The 20,797-nt window shown below is 41.4% G+C and overlaps 2 protein-coding genes across 2 annotated transcripts; both read right to left on the bottom strand.

Moving 5' to 3' along the window:
* Nucleotides 1–733: 733 nt before the first annotated feature.
* LOC113581152 (E3 ubiquitin-protein ligase TRIM11-like) lies at nucleotides 734–6,496 on the bottom strand. The gene is made up of 9 exons (XM_035529359.1): nucleotides 5,765–6,496; nucleotides 5,000–5,095; nucleotides 4,252–4,485; nucleotides 3,683–3,851; nucleotides 2,464–2,535; nucleotides 2,249–2,272; nucleotides 2,028–2,054; nucleotides 1,628–1,803; nucleotides 734–1,510 (listed from the first exon to the last, which is right to left on the bottom strand). Exons 1-9 carry the CDS (start codon nucleotides 6,389–6,391, stop codon nucleotides 1,148–1,150), a joined length of 1,788 nt encoding a protein of 595 aa, XP_035385252.1. The 5' UTR covers nucleotides 6,392–6,496; the 3' UTR covers nucleotides 734–1,147.
* Nucleotides 6,497–13,752: 7,256 nt separating this feature from the next.
* utp18 (UTP18 small subunit processome component) lies at nucleotides 13,753–20,468 on the bottom strand. The gene is made up of 13 exons (XM_027016114.2): nucleotides 20,107–20,468; nucleotides 19,501–19,625; nucleotides 18,892–18,987; nucleotides 18,714–18,781; nucleotides 18,403–18,518; nucleotides 17,416–17,541; nucleotides 17,057–17,231; nucleotides 16,517–16,617; nucleotides 16,061–16,151; nucleotides 14,976–15,099; nucleotides 14,639–14,813; nucleotides 14,356–14,498; nucleotides 13,753–13,993 (listed from the first exon to the last, which is right to left on the bottom strand). Exons 1-13 carry the CDS (start codon nucleotides 20,320–20,322, stop codon nucleotides 13,969–13,971), a joined length of 1,581 nt encoding a protein of 526 aa, XP_026871915.2. The 5' UTR covers nucleotides 20,323–20,468; the 3' UTR covers nucleotides 13,753–13,968.
* Nucleotides 20,469–20,797: the final 329 nt, after the last annotated feature.

Genomic DNA, 20,797 nt, shown 5'->3' with positions numbered 1-20,797 from the left:
GTACAGCAGGCACCTATACCACACCTGTGAGTACATGCCCAGTATAACAGCATGTTTGTTTAAGCCAATGTAGAAAATCAAGTGCTGCAATTTATATTTCTCAACCTCTTATTCACTCATTTTGAGCTTTAGCTTCTGTGGAGATACAGACTCAATGATACTCAGTAATAGACTCAGTAATATTGTATGCATGTGGTCTTTATGCAAGTCTACACCTTGGCTTTATCAGGTTGTGTGCGCAACATCACACCTCCTTTCAACCTTTTCAAGGCAGCAATGATGAAAGTCCAGCTTGATGGGGTCTTGTCTTACATTTTTCATCTATGAAAAAACATGCCAACCAGGTTGTTCAATTTTTCACTAGTTTACCAGACACCACATCATGCTTTGAGGTAAATGCATTTCTGCCCTTGTTAGTTCTTTATTCCAAAGTCAGTTGACCACACCTTTACCCAACTGAAGAGTACTCACGATAGTGAATTAAATTAGGCAGTCAAGAACCATTACCTTTTGATCTTTACATGTAGTGCTTTTTAAATAATTGCCCTAGCTCCAAATCTCTCCCCTAGTGGTATGTGTAGAGAACCTTGGCCAGCAGCTCAGATTTAATTACTCCTATAGGAACCATCCCAGAGCCCCACACTGAACATGGTTGAATTAAGGCTCTTTTAAAACACCACACTTTTTTTTTTTTTTACTCAAGTTTATTTTTTGGATATTTACGCACCCTTACACAACTTACAAACTTGGAGAAGGTCAGTAGCACACACATTAAACAAGGAGCAAGACTAGCTGCATTCTAGTTATACATTTAAAGACAGGTACAATAGAATTTTCATATCAATTTAAACAAGACACTTATTACCATTGTAAAAGCTACAAAATGGCCATCTCCAACCATACCAATGTGTAGATGAACCCCATACTCAACTGACAGGAGATGGTAGGTGTCTGCACAGGCATACCAAAGGCAAATTGATATTTCCAACTAATATAAAAAAAAAAAATTAGAATTTGCTACTCATAACAGGCTTCTGTTTCAGTCTCCCTCTCAAACCCTTTGCTAGATTATGGTAATCTGACATTGTTTTACCAGACTGTCCCATAGGCCACTACTGCTTCCCATTGACACTGCAGGCCCATGGTCTCACTCAGGCAGGTGAGCAAACGTGGTCAGCAAGACTAATGGCACCTCCTTGTCTGCCGTGCCAAACATTGGCAGCATTTTCTCAGAGAAGGCTGTTCCCACAAAAGTGTACAGCTCTGAACCCGTCTTGGCATTGTAGAAGATCACATGACCCTCCTCACAGTCCAGGAAAATGCCCACCTGACGCAGGCGGCCAGTACCTTTCACTTTGGTGAGGGGTGGAGTTGTGAGGGCTCGCAACTGGTTGCCGCTCCACCACAGTGCATAATAACCATTGCTAGGGCTCATATCGAACAGACCTTTCCTCTGGGCTGACTCACACATCACTCCTACTTTCCAATCCTTATTATCACCCACGTTCACCTGCACACAAACACATGGCCCACTCAGGAATGGAGAAGTGAGTGGAACCCAGCTATAAAAGCAGGCACCCAGGGTATGTTCTATGACTGCAGCCCAAACGTGAAGAGGCACACTCACCTCCCAGTAATGTCGCCCAGACTCAAAGCCCTCCTTGGCAGCCACGCAGGACCAGACGTCAAAGCGCTGTGGACTGGTCCTGTAGAACTGCAGCTTCTCACCACGCTTTAGCTGCTTCCTATCCTCCGAGAGGATGAGGAAAGGGTAGGCCGTCATCGGATTTAGTGTGATCTCCTCTGGAGGAGTACACAGGAGCAAGAGAAGACCGTTTTACATTGCCTAGTTTCACATGTCAAACTCTACAATAACCAGACCCTTGAGGCTGGGTGGTGTAGTGATAGGAGTTGCCATGTCATGCTTACTTTATAGAATCCCATGTCATTAACCACAAAGCATGTAAAATCTGTTATTTTGAAAAGGCAATGCATATGGAAACTTACCAGAAGTAGGTGATACTCACCAAGATAACCTCTGACTTTTTTGTGACCTAACAGAGAGAAGCAAGTTCATATTCAGGAACATTAGATTTGGGATGGTGACAAGCCCTCTCGACACTTCCCTAGCTGGTGGGTATGATTAAAAACTCCTTTGAGGGGGTTAGGATTTTGGAAGGACCTAAGCAGACCTAGCAAGCCAGGTGTTCAGAAAAGTAATTAATTCTTAATTTTAAAAATCCCTTACTGGATCCCTTTATCTTGCGTAGATCTGTGGAAGAAAGATGAATAAATTAATGGCAAGCATAAAACATTAATATATTAAACAATTTCCCAAAAACAGGTGATGCAGTCCTAAAGTAAGATTTCAGGCACCAAGTAATGCAGTTAGGGGACAGAGCCAATACATGCTTGATTGGCCAAGTCCCAGTGCTCAGCTGGAGAGATTCACTGAGTATTTACCTTTAAGTGAAAACTCCTTCTTCCTCAGAGATCGAACACTCATCATACTCTCAGAGTCGTGTAGCATAGATACTGTAACACATTTACAATGTCACAACAAAATGTATTGTTAGACTGGCTTTACTGCCCAGTTCTGACTTCATTACTCGGATCCAATTTTTGACCACATGGTCCATACTCATGTTTATATGCAAGCCACTAGTGTGAACATCTGCCCTGAAAATCTACATTTCCAAAAATCAGTAAACATTGCAGTATTTATAAAATGAACAGACCAGAAGCACAAGTCTGTAGGAAAGATTTTTTGCTGTGGAGGCTGTTTATGATTATGGTGAAAAGGAAAAATGTTTACACTTCTTGGTTTTTCAGCTCTGAACACATAGCTGTACACTAATGTGACTCTAGCCCAAGACCCACACTGCATGTTTTGAAAAGCAGAGCTGCATCATGCTGATATATACCATCTCACTAAGCAGCGTTGCTTTGACACTCCAACCAGTTTGTCACTCGCTCTGTTCAGGAATGCTGATTTTCAGCCAACAGCCATGTATACTTTACCTCATAAGGAAAAAGGTCACAATTTTTTACAAGACAGGTGTGGTAGAGAGTTACAACAGGTTTGGGGAGAACACCCACCAGAGCACAACCAGTACCTCTCACATTCACAGCAACTCAGCACAAATTCCTGGACACCATCAGATGCCATGCTCCTCTTAACCATATTCCTACTTAGTCAACAGGAAGAGATACAAGGTGACTAGGGAAAATCTTGACACCTCATGATGAGTGCATTTTGCCTTGATAGGAAGTGACTGTCAACCTTCAGAACACTTCAAAACATGAAGCATTAAGAACTTACCATTTAAAAAAAACAAAAACAACCCCACACACAGGGCAGGATTCTGCAGCCTAGTATTTGACACTCCAGGTAAAGCACACCTGCTCCTTCATGCCCAATTAAGGCCTCAACAATGACCTGATCACATGATTCAGGCATGCTGGAGCAGGGAAAACACCAGTTCATAGATATATACAGGGGACAGGGCTGGGAGTGGACACCCCTGCTACAGCATGACATGTAGCTCATGCCCATCTCTACAGTGACCACACCAAGAGCAGACCACCCCCCCCCCCCACCTGGGAGTGTTTAAAGTGCAACTTCCCTGCTATGCATTGTGGGTGGGGTGGAGATCTCCGAGTGGCTGTGGGTGAGGCTCACCTGAGCGGCGGTAGTGCACTTCCCCCATCTGAATGTCATCCAGCCGTTCCCGGATATCCCCCAAAGCAGTTTTAACATCCCCCAGTGAGAAGTGCAACTGCAGGTCAGAACCCTCACCTGGGTTCACACTACTAACTTCCTGGTATGGCATGTTGGCATCTTCAAAGCTCTGTGAGGATTAAGGATCAACATTCATAATTAACTTGACCAGTAACCATTTGAAAGGAAATATTTCCAAAGATATCACACATTAAGAAACAAGTGGTCCTTTATAGCACAATCCCAGTGCTGCTGGGTTTAGTTCCAGCCTTCCTCCAAAACTACTAATCCATCCTAGTGTGGCCTAATTAGAGCCAGCTGTGTAGGAACAATTCTGCAAGGAGCAAGTCATTTTTATATCTCTCACTAAGCATATGAAGAGTTTCTCCTTGCCATCCCTAGTGAGACAGTTCCACCACCCTGCCGTTTACCTCCAAACCAGACCACCACAACTGACAGGAACACCCATCTTTTGGTCTAAGAGTAGGCATAGGGTGTCCTGTCCCAACAGCTGGCCAGTGCCCTTCTACCTGCAGGAAGGCGATGTGGTCCTCTGAAGTGGCTTGAGCCTCCAGACGAGCCCTGCGCTCCTGTAGCTGCCCCAGCTCCACTCCCAACTGGGAGACAAGCCCCTCCCCTCGGCCAATTACACCGTCACGCTTCTCCTCAATGCCGCCCACCAGCTCATTTTGGATTCGTTCCACGGAGTGAGTGATGTCTGTGAGGAGCTGCTCCACCTCAGTCAGCTCAGCCTGGGCATAGTTCTGAACAACAAGATCAGTCACAAAAGTCCCAATACAATGAGAACTGTGGTTGTCACTAGAATAAGGACTGGAAGTCTTTAAATGTTAGTTTGGCTCTTTATGTAGTGTTCAGAAGTCACCAGGCTCATTGCTACAGATCTGAGAAGAAAAAGGGTTAACACCTTTATAACAGTGCTCTTCTCTCAAATTGCCCATACTGAACTATAAAACCATACCTGACAAGTCACTAGACTCTAGGAAATTTCAGTAGACATTACAGACCACTAAAACTGGGCTCTTGATTTTTTAAAAAGGAAGCATTTCCAACAAGTCAATTTAGTCTTTCCAGCAAATCAAGAATTTTCAAAGACTTGACGTGCGCTTTATTACTCTAGGTGAATCTAATCGGCCAAGAGAAAGGCCTGACTCAGTTTTAGAGACGTCCCTGCACCATGCTGCTCTGGTGAAGCAGAAGGCAGCTGAATCGAGGGGAATGACTAAAGGATAGAGATGGTCTCTGCTTCCACACACTTACTCTGAGAATCTGCAGACGCTGCTTCAGTTCAGTAATGTGGTGCGTTCGCCTCTCAATAGAGCACTGGATCTGTAGTTCAGTCTTCCCAAGCAGTCTCTGAGGGGGGGGGGGAGAAAAAAAAAAGGAACCTTCATTGCCCAACTACTGCTGCTGTTTTCAGATAGATATTATTAATAATAAATTATATATGAGGTGAAGCCAAAACTCAACATGAATCTATAGCTCAGACTTGACTGCTAAAGAATCAGACATGCTCACTTTCTATACTGTGAAAATCTATGAATCTTCTAAAACCCACTGCAAAAGGGAGCTGGAGTGAATAAACATGACACTGCTATACATTACTCCCCATGTCAAGTACAAGTACATTTCTGTGTCATTAAAACTAGTATACACCTTTCAGGTGCTGGCACCATGTTTCACAAGGTTCATGTTATGCACAAGTGTGTATGTAGCACTGCAGTTCTATACATATGGGTTGTGAGTACAAAATATTTTGGAATACCTAAACTATATGGAATAGCTAGAGAGGACATGCAAGGATTCAGAAGTCACAAAGTAAATCTTGGTATAAATTTAAAAGGAGCATCAGGATTCACACTGACTGAACAGATGGACGTTACGTTGGTCCCACAGTTTAGCAAGTTCTGCGTTTCCTTTTTTATTCATATGCCAATGGATCTTGATGCATATTCATATCAAGTCGTTTTGGAATAGTAGTTTGCAGGCAACCCCCGTACGACTAATGTACACTTGACCTCTGACCTGCTTGACGACGCGCTCGGTCTGCACCGAAACCGTCGCGTGCGTCCGGTGTTCCTCCAGGACGCAGATGGCGCAAATGCACCGCTCGTCCGTGCGGCAGTAAACCTCGAGCAGCCTGCCGTGCTCCGCGCACGTGCGCCCGCGCATGGCTTCGCTGGGGTCCAGCAGCCGGTGGGACGAGTAGAACGCGGTCTGGCGGTGGGGCAACACGTGCGCCTCACAGTACGAAGCCGTGCAGGTCAGACACGAGCTCACCGCCTTCTCCTTTCTGCCCGTGCAGATATCGCACAGGATGTCCTTATTTGGGGACGCATTCATGGGGAGGGCCGCCCCGGCCACCGCTTTCTGTCGTGGTTTAGCCGTCGGGGGTTCGCCGTAGCGCATCTGTTTGTACTTTTGCGCTATGTGCGCGAACACTCGGTTGATGCTAAGCTCGGGCCGCTCATCGAATTGCCGCTTGCACAGCGGGCAGGTGCACACGGCGCTGGAAGCCCAGTAACCCCCGATACAGCTCTGGCAGAAGTTGTGGCCGCACGGTGTGGATACAGGCTGGTTGAAGAGGTCCAGGCAAATGGAACACGTGAGCTCTTGCTCCGTGAAAATCTCGTCTCCAAGTTCGGCCATCATAGACGTCTACCACGGCACGGCCTGCTGGGAAGAACGAGAAGACAGTTACTTGCACACAGCGGCTTAAAAGAGCGCGCCAGGTTACGCTCACCGCTGTGCACGCACCACCGGCGTCAAATGCTCATTCAGCATGAGCGGTTCCTTTTCTCTCAACTGCCAGATACTGAACAACAAATAGAAATGCATGTCAAGTTGTCATATCATCGCGAGCGTTTAGTTTATTTTAGAATTTTGTTTTTAGAAATTCCAGTCTGGGTGAGCCGCTGTGGTAATCTTCAAACAAGATCAGAACCCTGTTGTCAGAGTGTAGCCTGTAGCTCGTTGCGCAAAGCCACGGCACAGAATACCTGTTTACTGCTCATGTCAGGATGAGCAACAAAGCCACACCACGCATTCCTGTCATTCCATTACGATCATTGTGTAGTAGTAGGCTAACCAGTTGAAAGGTGATGGGCCTATTAATACACTGTTTATTGTTCAGAGTTAAGCCTTCTAACAGTTAAACCATTCAGAAATCTCATGAATTCATTTTGAAGCCTGTCTGTGAAAAGACAACTGTTTTGCTCTGTGCATCAAGTAAATCAGCATGAAGCCTTAAGAAAACGTTAGACCTCCTGGGCTGTTCCCAAAGTTCAGAATGCAGTCCTGCCGGTTTTGCACCAGACTGAGTCTGCATGCATGCTCATTCTTTTTGAAGAAGTCATAGACTGTCATTAACATGGGAGCAAATCCACACAAGGGAAGGAGTTGAACTATGGCATTTTTAGTGGAGAAACAACCACAGAATAATTTTAAGACATAAATGCTAGTGTGTGTTTCTAAACATTGGGCCTGAGTACTATGAGTGAAACTAATACCAAATTTGTCTTCCAATTATTTAGCTTGTAACAAAGGGAAATTAGTTGAAGAGCTGAATTTAGCTAAAGATTTTCAGAAGAAGTTCCACCTTGTCAAATCCTGAGTTTAAAGTCATTGCAGAAGACTAATATTCAGCCAACACACCCACCCACGTTCAGAACAGAAACAACAGACCTCAAATGCAAGTACAGGATTCACCACCTGGAAACATTTTACCAGAGCCATTAAAATCCAATGACAGACCAGTCTTTTTTATCTAGGGGTCTTGGGTTTTAGAAACCTGTTTGTGAAACTTTCTTTTAGAAACCCTAGTATTACATCAACAACAGGAAATCAGCTACACACTTGCCTATTAGGATTCTCTGAGGAGTTACATCCTCCACCATCTGCTGCCCCCATGAAGAGACATCAGTCTGAACCTTCAATTCCACTGCTAAGCACCACAAAACATTGCCACTCCTGCTAGCAGAATTTATTCAGTTAAAGGAACCAGACCATATTTAAGTGATACCAAATGCACAAGGCCCAAAGCCTCCTGGGAATCTGCCATCCCAGTTTAGTTTCAGCCCATGTTCAGCACACCTGATCCAGATAATTAAGGTCTTCTGAAGACTGATCAGCTGGACGAGTGGATGATTCGGTAGAAAATTATCTCTCTGTGGGAGGCTTGGTAATCACAGATATAAAAGTCAAAGCATAGCCCAAAATAGTGAGACAGCCATGACAAATTTATTGTGTTTGATCTAATATATCATCTTATAACTGAAAGGAAATCTGGGAGTGCAGATATTCTTTTCATTAATGTCTGTAATAATATTACTCACCAAACATCACATCATAGACACTGTTGGATGTATGTAACATATACACCTAATAGTTTTATCCCCTTTTTACTAATTTAACTTTAAAAAAATTCACAGATCTGCATTTGGTTTTGTCTAATATTAAACAAATGACATTTTATGCGTTTTTTTTGGTTTAGTTTGAGTATTACTCAGACTGTTGCTGTTTACTAAATATTTCTGAACATCTTCATGCTTTCACAGTACCCTTTTTGTGGTTAACTTGATGTTTTAAGGGCTCTCCAGTGCGCCTTTCCCGCTGATCGTCCTCTTTCTCTACAGCCTGATCTTTTCTCTGTATTTGAATAAATCTCTGCATGTCTTCCTGTGTGGTATGTTGAACTGCCTTAATTCACAAGTCTTAAAATAAATCTGTTTCATGGAAAAACAAGTATTGGCAGTGGGGAATAAATAGGTTTAGGATTTCAGCATGTGTAGGTGCATTTCTTTGTATGAGCAAATATCACTCATTCCTTCAGCTGTTACGTTGCATAGTATACTTGAGGCATTCAAATGAAAGGGCCTTTGTACAGATTACACAACTTAAGTTAGAGGTATTCATAACACCTGTACACAAAGCAGAGATATTTAAAAAATGGTTAATTAGGAAGTAGTTTATGGCATTGGAGGTAGAGGTTACAGAAAGTTCTTTCACATCTGGTTATAAAATTGAAAGGTGCTTCAGGTGAAGATCAATAGAGGCCTTTAAACCAGTGTTGCTAACTAATTGAAGTGGGGAAACACTGAATATTTAAAATCTAAACTTTGGTTTATTAGTTTTGGGGATTTTTGTTTTGTTTTGTTTTACACTTTCTTCCCATTGCACCTCAAACAACATAATTTAGCAGTTTTGCTCATTCAGATTCATGCAAAGAATTCTCTTTTATGCCACACTGGTTTTACTGTGGATATGTTTCTGTATCTTAACTCATCCAGCTCAACCTGTTCAGCATGTTACACTGCTGAAGTGCTATGAAGGCTGACTGAAGGCTATCAGGCAGCTGGTATGGCTGACTGACTAAAAGGCACATCTACATCTTGCAATAGAATGCTGCTTAGACATGGTATGTAATTATTTGAGCAATTAAAGATCAGTTATAAGGAATGTTTGCATGAACAAAATCTCAGTACTATGAAGGCTGGTAAGCACTGTTCTGTCTTTGAGAGACTGATACCAGAGCTTCACAGGTGAGAAGCACGTAGCTATGAACCAAACATGAGTCTGGACAACTTTGATCACAGAAATGTAGATATTTTTTCATGAAGTTGCTTTATAAAAGTCCATCCACTTGATCACTCCTTATCAAATTTGTAAAAGTTCTCTGTAATCAAACAGCTACACTGACTAACACTTGAGGAGCATTTTCCTATCTGTGCCATTAGGTCTACCTTTATGGAGTAATAAATGGCATTCATAAAAATATTCAGTAATTATTAATTATTCCATTCACAGCTCACAGCATTCACATACCTTGGTTGGAATCTGTGCAATATCCCTTTGGAACACCTTGTAACTCTTCTCTCTGGATTATGAAGTATGAAGTATAAAATGTGGACGATGAAGTCCCTTTTAGAATGAAATGTTTCTGCAGGACTCGCTTCTCTACTGGTGTCCTCGTCCTTGTGCTGCACTGGCCAGCTTTTGTCTGTCTCTCTATCTCTGTGTGTGTGTGTGTGTGTGTGTGTGTGTGTGTGTGTGTGTGTGTGTGTGTGTGTGTGTGTGTGTGTGTGTGTGTGTGTGTGTGTGTGTGTGTGTGTGTGTGTGTGTGTGTGTGTGTGTGTGTAAAGGGTTTGGCCATACTCTGCAAAGTAGACAGGTGAGTCTTGCTAACTGTGCAGAGGTGTATATTGAGCCTACAAGTGATGGCTACAGAATCTGCACTATTATTCTTTATTATGATGATGTTTTCTTTGTTTTGTTGGTGTAATTGTTCTGTTGCTTTTGCATTATCGCATGTCTTGCTTTTTTTGTTACATGTCTTTGAATTTATGGAAAGTCTGTACTGACATTGATGTAACGAGGAAACACATGGGTGCCACATGTTGGCTGGTATCCAATTATACAGGCATATTTATTATTATAAGGTCTAAATTGTAAAAAAAAAAAAAAAAAAAAAAAAAATCCACTGCATTATGGTGCATTGAGGTTCCAAATCTTTCTTTATGTCCTGTGTCCATATGATTGTGTGGGATGTGTTTTCATACATATTTGAGGTCCAGTGCCGGATCCCCACCTCTGCCTCTGGATCGCACTCCATTCCATTCTGGATTTCTAGGCCGGCCAGCCCGCCAGCTCTTAAAAGGTCCCTCCTCAGAGAAAGAGTGCTAGAGGGTTACAGAGCTGTTTGTGTATGAGTTAGAGGTTTATGATACTGAGACTTGCTCTGGTTATTGTATGACTTTACTTCCCACCTGGACATTGCATTTGCTTTTCCCTTGTGCTGCCGGCTGCCATTGTACATTTGTATACAGTGTTTTTGGTTTTGTATACTGGTGATAGGGAGTGGCTGCCATTTTTGTTGGGTTGTGGTTGTCACTGTAGTCCTGAATTTGTTTCTTTCTCTGGGTGTGTTTGCTTCTAGTATGTTTTTTTGTTTGTTTATTTGTTTGTTTTGTTCTGTTTTTAGCTTTGGCTTTGATCACTCCTGAAGAGAACTGCACCAGTTGTGTATGTATTCATGTATATATTCATATTTTGTATATACAATACACTGGCGATATTTGAATCTCTGTGGTGCCCTGGGATTTTCTCTTTATTTTCCACAAACATTTGTTAACTGATCAGCTCACTGCTCTTGTTGTGATCTCATTATCATTACAAGAATGAAACATATGGATTAAGACTTCCAGCAACTTGAATCGACTGTGCATTTACAGTCAAGTGAATACACCTACTCTAAGCATGTATTTGTGCCTGACCAAATGTAGAGGTTTCTTCAGGACATTCCATCTATTAGAAAGAAATAGGAGCATTACAGAAATGTACATAACATGCAGTAAAAGTATGATCTAGATCTGTAGTCATATCCCTCTTTTCCCAACAGCTCCATGGCCTGGGCTGATAACACTGGATAAATTCCTTTTTGGATATTGTGGGCCAACAGAGATTCTGAAGCTGAATGTGTTATTATTATCATAACCAATTACAGCAGCTAAACATAATAGATGCAATAAGTAAGGTGTGATGTCTTTAAATCCTTACATTCAGTGTGTCTCTTAATACTCCAATACATACATGCAATATATATATAATAAGCTGTTTGCCCATCACTGCTATGTCTGTCTGGTTATCCATTACCATTTTGTCAGTCTGTTTCTGGATGTTTCACAGGAACTTAGCTTGTTCATACTCCACCACCTTCAGGTGTGTATCCCACTTTGACCTTGGAACTTCCGGTCCTTATTTGGCAGATGCTTCTGTATACTATGCCTGCCACTTGGTTATGGTGTTCCATGTACACTCTACCTGATAGCATCTTGCATCTCGCTGTTATGTGTTGGATTGTCTGAGGGGAATATTTGCACAGTACACCTGTACACATCTTACTTCCAGGATCATATTTTGGCATCAGTGGCAGATTCGATGTGATGACGATGCTTCAGAAAACGTCACAGAATACAAAGTAAAAGTCTGTGACACCACAGGCCACATTCTGTATATTCAGACTGGGCATACACAGACTATTTGTCACTTACTGCTATTTAGGCTACTACTTTGATTTATGGTTTATGCAGCATATGCCATTTTGAACATAGCCTAAGAGAGGGCATATAAACTGCCAACAAATTAAAGAAGTTGTTACTGTGCATTTTTACAAATGGAGATTTAGCTTACAAAGAAAAGATGTGCGGATTATATTCATAGATGTAATTTATTATGGGGACACACCCCCACACTGTCTCCCCATCACTTTTGGTACTTAGTTCCTCTACTAGCTGTCTTTGCTTCATTTATTCAGTATTATTTTGAGTAATAATATGCTTGTTTTTGTAAATAAATGAAACTATGTTCCTAATGAGAAACTCATATACTTGTATATTTTCTATGGGGAGAATCACAAAATGGTTGTCTTTATGATTTAGCCTGTCGTGATGCCAAAATAGAAAACGCAGCACAATTTCATGAAACAAAATAAATTACTTTTAAATAAAAACAACTGTACTACGAATATATTTTACTACAAACATTTTAACCTGAGTGCCGATAGTCTACTACTTGTATTAAATTTGATAAATATGACCACAAAACCTTTCGTGAACCTCTTCTATTCAGTCCAAGCACAGATTTCTTTCATGAATTGATTTCTTTTTGGTGAATGCATGTGGACTTGAATTTGAGGGGCAGCTGAATTGAATGCAACACCCAGTCTGCATTCTTGCCTCCAGAAATTTTTAGACAATTTATACCAATAATTTTGTTACATGTAAAGACAAAATTCAAACGAAGCTTTTGCGTGGATGCCGGAATTGGAGGTGTTAGTTGAACAAATAAGTATTTTAAGAATTATCAGGGTTGAAAACAATAAATAAGGTCAATGTGTGGGAAAAATACAAATCAAAAGAATAAAATTTAAAGAAATCGAAATATTATATAATGCCAAATGGCATTGCTTTAAAAAAGGTTTTTCCACTTGAACTTCTTGACACCGTTATCTCCTTGTCCCAATATTTTCAGGCTTGTTAAATCACTCTGCAGGTGCTAAATTAACCTATTTGCATTGATACATCCTTTAATTTACACCCCGAGGTAAAAACTCGCAATACCATATTCATTACTACAAGCCTGCAACACAAGACAAAAGGTGCCAATTTGCTCATCTGAAAGAAGCAGTTATCCTTAGAGCCTAGTAGCACATGCCAATGTTTAGTAAACCAGGGCCTAACCCTGTGGAAGATTGTTCTTACTGTATCACTCAGGACAATGGCATTCATAGAGTACAAACCTGGTCTATTTCTGTCTCAGTAGTTAGGTTTCTCTCAGCATTCTGTACTTAACAGCATTCTGTACTTGTGCGCAATAAGGATTTTTTGATTAAAAAAAAGAAAAAGAAAACTATTGTGCATGTGCATCCGAATCCTGTTTGTGATGGATTAACATCACCCTGTGCTTCCATGCATCTTGCACACGGAATCTTTGTCAAATTTGTATAGCAGCCATATATGCACAATTATGTGTGTCCTTATGTCATCCTAGAATATAAAAGAGATAAGTGTGATAAAACCCAGCCTGTGCTCAGTCACATAACAGTAAACTGCACTGCATAGACTATAAACTATTGAAATGTGGATTTAGTTTTTTCCCCCCACCTCCAGAGAATAACCTTGATTTATCACCCAATAAACTACAGAAAAAATGTGTGACATGCGAACCCAAGACGGGCATTCTAAGAGTCTCTCCCCTTCTCCTCAAATTCAGAGTTTCTCTTCACATAAGCAATTTACATTCAAGGCTTCTTAGCAGGGTGCAGTGTGTGACTGAGACTGCAAAGCACTGCATTCTGCAGTAAGATTTCTCCAGATTTCTCAGTAATCAGCACAAGGACAGGTGAATGGCTCATTTATCAGCAAAAAATGTAACAATTAAACAGAAGTAGAATGAAAAGTAAATGACTTCTAAGGTAAGGAAAAAATGTATATGTAGCCATATCTGGAGACCAGATGTGTATTTTGTATTCTTGCTCTGCTTTATTCGAACAGTTAAACAACTGTATGAAATCAGATTCTTAAAGGCAAAGTTATAGATTTTAATTAAAAGTAGGTTTTGCCAGTTCCAGCAACTCTGTATTGTGTGTGTAAGCTACTTCTGATTATTGTGTAAAATTAGAGCCCTTAAATCATTTCCAGGAGACAGAAGGTCCTGTGGTGCTATGCACTTCTTCAGAAGTCTTTATAATGCAGCAGTCTAAACACAATGAAATAAGAAGGCAAATTCAGTTATTGGATCAAGAAATACAAGACCAATCTTACAGAACCCCATCTATACTGTAGCCCAGACCCTGCCACTGGATAATCAGAAACGGACTAGGAAAAAAAGTTAGAACTAAATAAAATGCAGGACATGTCTCATCTTGGTTGTGCATTACTCTTAGTCTGAAATCCTCAATTTAAGGAGTTATGACGACAATATATACTGAGTTCTACTGGCCCCTTCATTATAAAATCACACAATCCTAAGAAGTCATCATTTATGCTTTTTTTTAACTTTTCTAAAGAAACCAACTTTGGAAGGTAAGCTTTTTCATTTCAGATCTCAATGTTTCGCACCTGAACAGAACAGCATGGCCTTTGTTGTTGGCCACTGAGTAGAAGCCACTGTTGGGAGAGAAGTCGAGGCAGTGTGCTCGGTAGATAGTCTTCCTCCGGAACATTGGGAAGTTGGAGAAAACTGTAAAGCTTGGAATGTGGACCTGGAAGGGAAGAAAGAACAAATAAAATGAAATTAATATCATATTCATGAAGGCATCTAAATCCCTTAAAAAACCTTCAAACATCTCCCACAATTCCCACAATTGTGGCTCGAGCCGCTGTTGTTAGAGGTGTGTCTCACCAGCCGGGTAGCTTCATCAGCGGCACGGGAGGCGATGGCTAAAATCTCTGAGGTGGGGTTGAAGCGCAGTGAGGTGGCAGGAGTTAGCAGGTTCATCACAGCTTTGAGTGGTTTGGGAGCAGGGTCCTGCAGACAGGCCTTCTGGGAGTAGATGTTCACCACACCAGACTGAGAGCTAAAACACACAGTCAGGCACACCAAATTACACAAGCAGACTCAAACTGAAATACGACCTCAAAAGTGCCAACAGACCATGAGGGCTGTTTAATTCCAATCTCTTTGGGGTTTCCTCAGTGATCCCGAGGACACTGGTATAGAAGTGGTTAAAGAGACTCACCCACAGGCCACATACAGGCCTTCCCTGGACACAGCGAGAGACGTCCCCCTCACACAGCCATCGTCCACAAAGCGATTCAGGCATTTACTGCTCCGCACGTCCCAAACATACACCTCACCTTCCTCTGAGATGACAAAATGTGTGCGCATACACAAATATACACACAAACACACACAATCACAGTGCTTAACTAAAAACACTGGACCAAATTTACTGACCTAGAGGATGCTCGGAATTGCAAGGCTAACCAACAGTGCTTTTAACTGAAGCTTTCCGAAGTGGCAATACTTATCAAATGGACACTTTTTAACGACTAACTAGACACATTCCTTATATGATGCAAATATGTCTATCCCATAAAGAGTCATTTGCAATGTGTGGAGACAAATGTTTCATGCACATAAATAATTAAGAACTGAAACATCCCTCAGATTAAAGAGGCTCAGTAGTATAGTGGGAATATATTTAATTCACACATTATGTCTTATACTTAAAACACCTTTCTTATAGATTTTGAGGAGTGTCTTCCCAATAATTAACACTACAACTTCAGGTTCATGTATCACATGTATATATTTGATGTTAGCTTATTTACATCTTGTTTATTGATTGAGTGGTCTGTATCTGTGCTTGTTCTGTTTTTGTTTCATTCATGTCATCATAATCCAAAATCTGGTACACCTTTGCGCTTGTCACATTTGTGTTTGAGTCTGTATATCTGTACATTTCATAAAAAAGCTTTTCTTTCCTTGTGTTCTTAAGATGTTTATTTCTTCTAAGTACAAAAAGTTAGAATTTTTGAAATGTAATTTTCAAATTGCAAACGATCAAATGCTTGATCAACTTCGTTTAAAGAAAAACTACTTTGTTCATGTGTACCCTTAAAATTCCTACTACTTCTTTCCTCACTATTTCCATTCACCATGTTTATGAAGCGACTTTGGGTTTTTGTGAAAGGCACAATATAAATCTAACCTATAGTTATTATTTTTTAAAACAAATACAAACGAGAGACCTGTTCTCCCTGTTACATAAAAGCTGATCTTCTATTTCTTTTAGCAGTGACGGAGACCTGCAGCACATACCTGAGTGGGCGAATACTTTGCCGCCATCGGCGGTAAATGCTGTGGCGCACACGTTGCCGTTCAGCTTCATGCTTCGGACCACCTCCTTTGTCTGCAGCGGCCAGCAGAATACAAACAGTCGTGTGAAACTACTGGACTGTTTACGCCAAGTGTATCCTCATCCTTCCTTTCTTCCTACATATGGTGGCACAGCTCATGTAGCTCATATTTCACATTGTATGCTGCAAGGTTAGGTTGTTGTGCTTGTAAAGAACTGTGCTTAAAAACAACAGTGATTTTTTTCAGATTTGAAGAAGATCTGCTTTCTCATTTAATTATACTTTTATAAAACTTAAAACCGGGAATCAATTTCAATGTTCTGTAAGCAGCTGAAAAAGGATATTTTAGTGTTAAGGTTGCAGCTGAAGTTATAAAAATCTGGGGTGCCATCCTCAGGGATATTTGTGCTGGATGTACCTTCATAGTCATGAGATGGAGGAAGCCAGAGGAACCGGTGAGCAGGAGAAACTCGTTGTCTGGAGAAACCTCAAACTCCTTCACCCTCTGCTCATTCAGGCCTGCATGGGAAAGAGCCATGCTGCTTATAGAGGAGCTCACAGCAAATACAACCAAGCATACATGAACACATATGCACCAAAAACCAAATGTAACACAACCAAGCACAGCTGCAACACAATGCAGATGTGACAAAAATGTGACAAACACTGCCACACTACTACACATGTGTAGCTGTAATGGTCATGCATTAGTACCCACTACATACCAACTTTCTCTCTCTATTGGGGAAAATAAAAAACCTAAAACCTAAAGCTCCTAAAGGCTTTAACACTACAAAAAGTAAATGATACATGAGCAAGTGTCAAGCTCAGTCAAAGCATGACTCTGAAAGGATAAAATATGTGTTTCAGTTAAATGACTCAAAACAAAAAGATACAAGTCAGATATGCTGACTGAGCTCAACTCTAGTCCCAACTGCTTTGTGGGGTCACTACTCACCCTGAACAGAGGGAACAGGGAGAACTTTCCCCTCCATCATGTCATAGATGTAGAAGAGCTTGTTCCTCATGCCAGTGGCAACCACCTGCTCACCATTGGCACTGAAGCAGGCCTTATTCACTGGAAATTTCTCCAAGTGGATGCTTTGGATCTTGGGGTTACTTTTCCCATCAACCTGCAGGGCAAAGTGGGAATGTTAGAGAGAAACACTTCTTTCCAGCAACCCATGCACAGAAGCAGAAGTAGGACTGACATGGGACTGCCATCCATGCAGATTCATCTGGCTTAATGTCATAACCAATTGGCTTTGCTTAAATAGTGGGAATGGTGGAACCCTGTGGGGTTGTAGGGCATGCTACCTGGAAGAGGGAGATGGAGTGATCCAATCCTGCTGTCATGATGACCTGAGCAGAGGGGTGGAACTGCACAGTGGTGAGCCGGTCCTCACCCGGCTTCTCGTTGTTGGCGTTGAGGCACTTTTTCAGCTGGGCCATGAGAGTGTACTGTTAATATCCAGACTGTAGACTGAAATCCTTATAGAAACCCAACATGTCTCCAGGACACTTTGCATACTTTTGTGTACAAATGTATAAATGTGATTGTACATTTTTAAAAACTAAACGATGGAGAATTAAAATATGATCTTGGTATGTAGAGAGTCCTTTTGGATCTGACATGGTCGCATGGAAAGAGAGCAGTAATGGCTCTGACAGTCTCATGGACAGAGAGCAGCAATGGATCTGACTTGGTCGCATGGACAGAAAGCAGTAATGGATCTGACATGGTCGCATGGACAGAAAGCAGTAATGGATCTGACATGGTCGCATGGACAGAGAGCAGTAATGGATCTGACATGGTCGCATGGACAGAGAGCAGTAATGGATCTGACATGGTCGCATGGACAGAGAGCAGTCTAATGGATCTGACATGGTCGCATGGACAGAGAGCAGTCTAATGGATCTGACATGGTCGCATGGACAGAGAGCAGTCTAATGGATCTGACATGGTCGCATGGACAGAGAGCAGTAATGGATCTGACATGGTTTCATGGACAGAGAGCAGTAATGGATCTGACATGGTCTCATGGAGAGAGAGCTGTAGTGGATCTGACATTGTTTCATGGACAGAGAGCAGTAATGGCCTCAGGGAGCACTAAGAAACACCTCTAACCCAACACAAACTGCTATTTTATGCCTTTGGGTTGGATCTTAAGGCATACTAAAACCAACACCCTTCTTTCATCCACATTTCATCATTAAAGGTCATCTAAAGGCATTCTAAGGTATTTTGATAGAACTGTAATCCTGATTTGTTATATGTCAAAGGATGTTCAGAGGCTGCGACACCTTAATAATCCCTTTAGGAAGGCTTGTAGATGTGCCAACGTAGTTGCCAGTCTTTCTTAATATCTCTGTGTCCTCATCATCCTCTTCTTCATCACCCTCCTCCTCTTCATTATCTCCTTTGAAACAAATCAAAACAGAAAAGACCATGTCAGTTTTCTGAATAATGGTAACAGGAAACTGAGTGTTGTCTATACAGCTACCAGGAATGTCAAGAGAATAAATATTCATTACTCAAACAAATCAGGTGGAAAAATAAATATGCTTTCATCTAACACACTGCTGATCAATAAACATGGATAATCAATACTTACTTTTTTTCTTACTTTTCCTTAAACTGCTGTCAGCCCAAGATGGAGTTCCACCCATTGCTTTCTGGAACCTGTCAGAAAGTTTAAACGGCCTCTTTGTAATGCTTCTTTTGGGCATGGTGCATATCAGTTCATTCATTCATTCATGTTGTATATCGGTTCATTTGATAACGGTACTCACTGCTCTTTCAGTCGCTGCTGGAGCTTCTGATTGGTCATTCTGGATTCTGCATCGCTCTTCTTAAGGTCTTCACGAAACCGCTGTGTCATGTCGACCCTAAAGAACAGTCAGAAAGAGCCACATTGGACCTCTGAGGAAAAGAAAGATGCCAGCAAAATGTATAATGCAAGGTAAGAGAAGATGGCATGAAAATCACCAGAGAATGTATACTACTAAAATCAGACAACTCCCAATTTTGCTTACATCAACAAGGACCATCACCATCAACAAATTGTAAACTAAAATAAAATGGCAAAAAATGTCAGCGTAGTATTTTCGGAAAGTGACACTGTGTGCCCCTATGATGCCATTCAGGTTTGAGTCCAAGCTGAGCCATATGCCAGCAGTAGACCTCCTGAAAACATAACAGACTGAATCATGGTTGGGAGAAGAGGACACCAGAGTGTGAAATGAAGTGATGCACTGGAGAGCAGAGTGCCTGCATGTTCAGCCTATTCACTGTGCAAAGTCGAAGGATTAGCGCTAAGATCACACAAAGGCTCTACAGTCCCTGCATAGTTATGACGAGCTGCATGTGCTCCCAGCAGACTGACTCTATAAAGCACTTACTCTTCAATCACACCATCGTCTTCATCCTCCCACACAGCTTTTCTTTCTGCAGGACACTGAAGACGAGACTCAGCCTCTGGCTCCGAGTCTCCTGAAGCTTCGGCACTGCTGTCTTCCTCACTCCCCTGTTCACATAAGCAGAGCGCATCAGTAAGAGTGAAATCATGGATGGAAAACAAATCTGCTTATTTGGGATCAATAAACACAGCAAAATGCAGACTAACGAAGTGTGAAAGATAATCAGTGTTACAATAACATAGTATTTAATGTAACATACAAATTACATTTATATGTATTTATGTATACAATCGTATTCACGCAGATACGTATTTCTATTCTTTACGTATATTACCCTTCCAATAACAAGGAATCCTCACCATTTACCATTAAATCAGAATAACCTTTTTTTGCAGCAAGAGCTGTCTACAATGCAATTACATGCTAGATAACAAGTCCTCAAAACCATGTACGTAACTATCTAGTGCACAAAATTTAACGTTGAATACAAATTATATTGCAAAATCCCAGATACCCAATTTACGTCTGAAAGAACGTGTAGCTAGCTAACTAGCTAATGTGGAAACCTGCAAAAGACAGGATAATTACCACTCCAAGACGTTCTACCAGTTCTTCCTCGGCGCCAAAAACGAGATCTTCGAGAAGCTTTACGGATTCATCTTCTTCACCAAGTACCTTTATTAAACGTGTGTGTTTTTTACGTTTTATTTCCTCTTGTTTAAAATTCACAGGCTCCAAGACATTATCCAAAGTCCTCTTCGACTTTTTTTTGCATTTTTTAACGACAGGCATAAACGAATCCATATTCTCATAAAGTAAACAGGGGCCTTATTCAAAAATTAAACTATAATTGTGTTCATTGGTTGTCAAATGTTATTAGCGAGCAGTCTACTTGGCTAGTAGACACATGTGGTGTTTTCCAGCATGGACGCCGGAATTCGATTTCATAACCTAAGAACTCGGAAGAAGTTTTTTTTTCTTTCTTCTTCTTCTTCTTCTTCTTCTGGTGGCTTAGTGGCGAGGATTAGCCAACGAGCATAGCGCCTCCTACTGAACGTGTGTGTGTGTGTGTGTGTGTGTGTGTGTGTGTGTGTGTGTGTGTGTGTGTGTGTGTGTGTGTGTGTGTGTGTGTGTGTGTGTGTGTGTGTGTACAGCCTAGAATAAGATAATGTGGGCAGCAGGACATGTATTCTTGTGTTTAACCGTCAGTGTACTTTTAAAAAGCAGGAACTATTGAAAGCGGTGGTATTTTAAGAAAGGCAGTTTTAAAGGAGCCATG

Source organism: Electrophorus electricus, chromosome 8 (genome assembly GCF_013358815.1).
Source record: "Electrophorus electricus isolate fEleEle1 chromosome 8, fEleEle1.pri, whole genome shotgun sequence".
NCBI classification, from domain to species: Eukaryota; Metazoa; Chordata; class Actinopteri; order Gymnotiformes; family Gymnotidae; genus Electrophorus; species Electrophorus electricus.
This window is presented reverse-complemented; position numbering and strand designations above follow the sequence as displayed.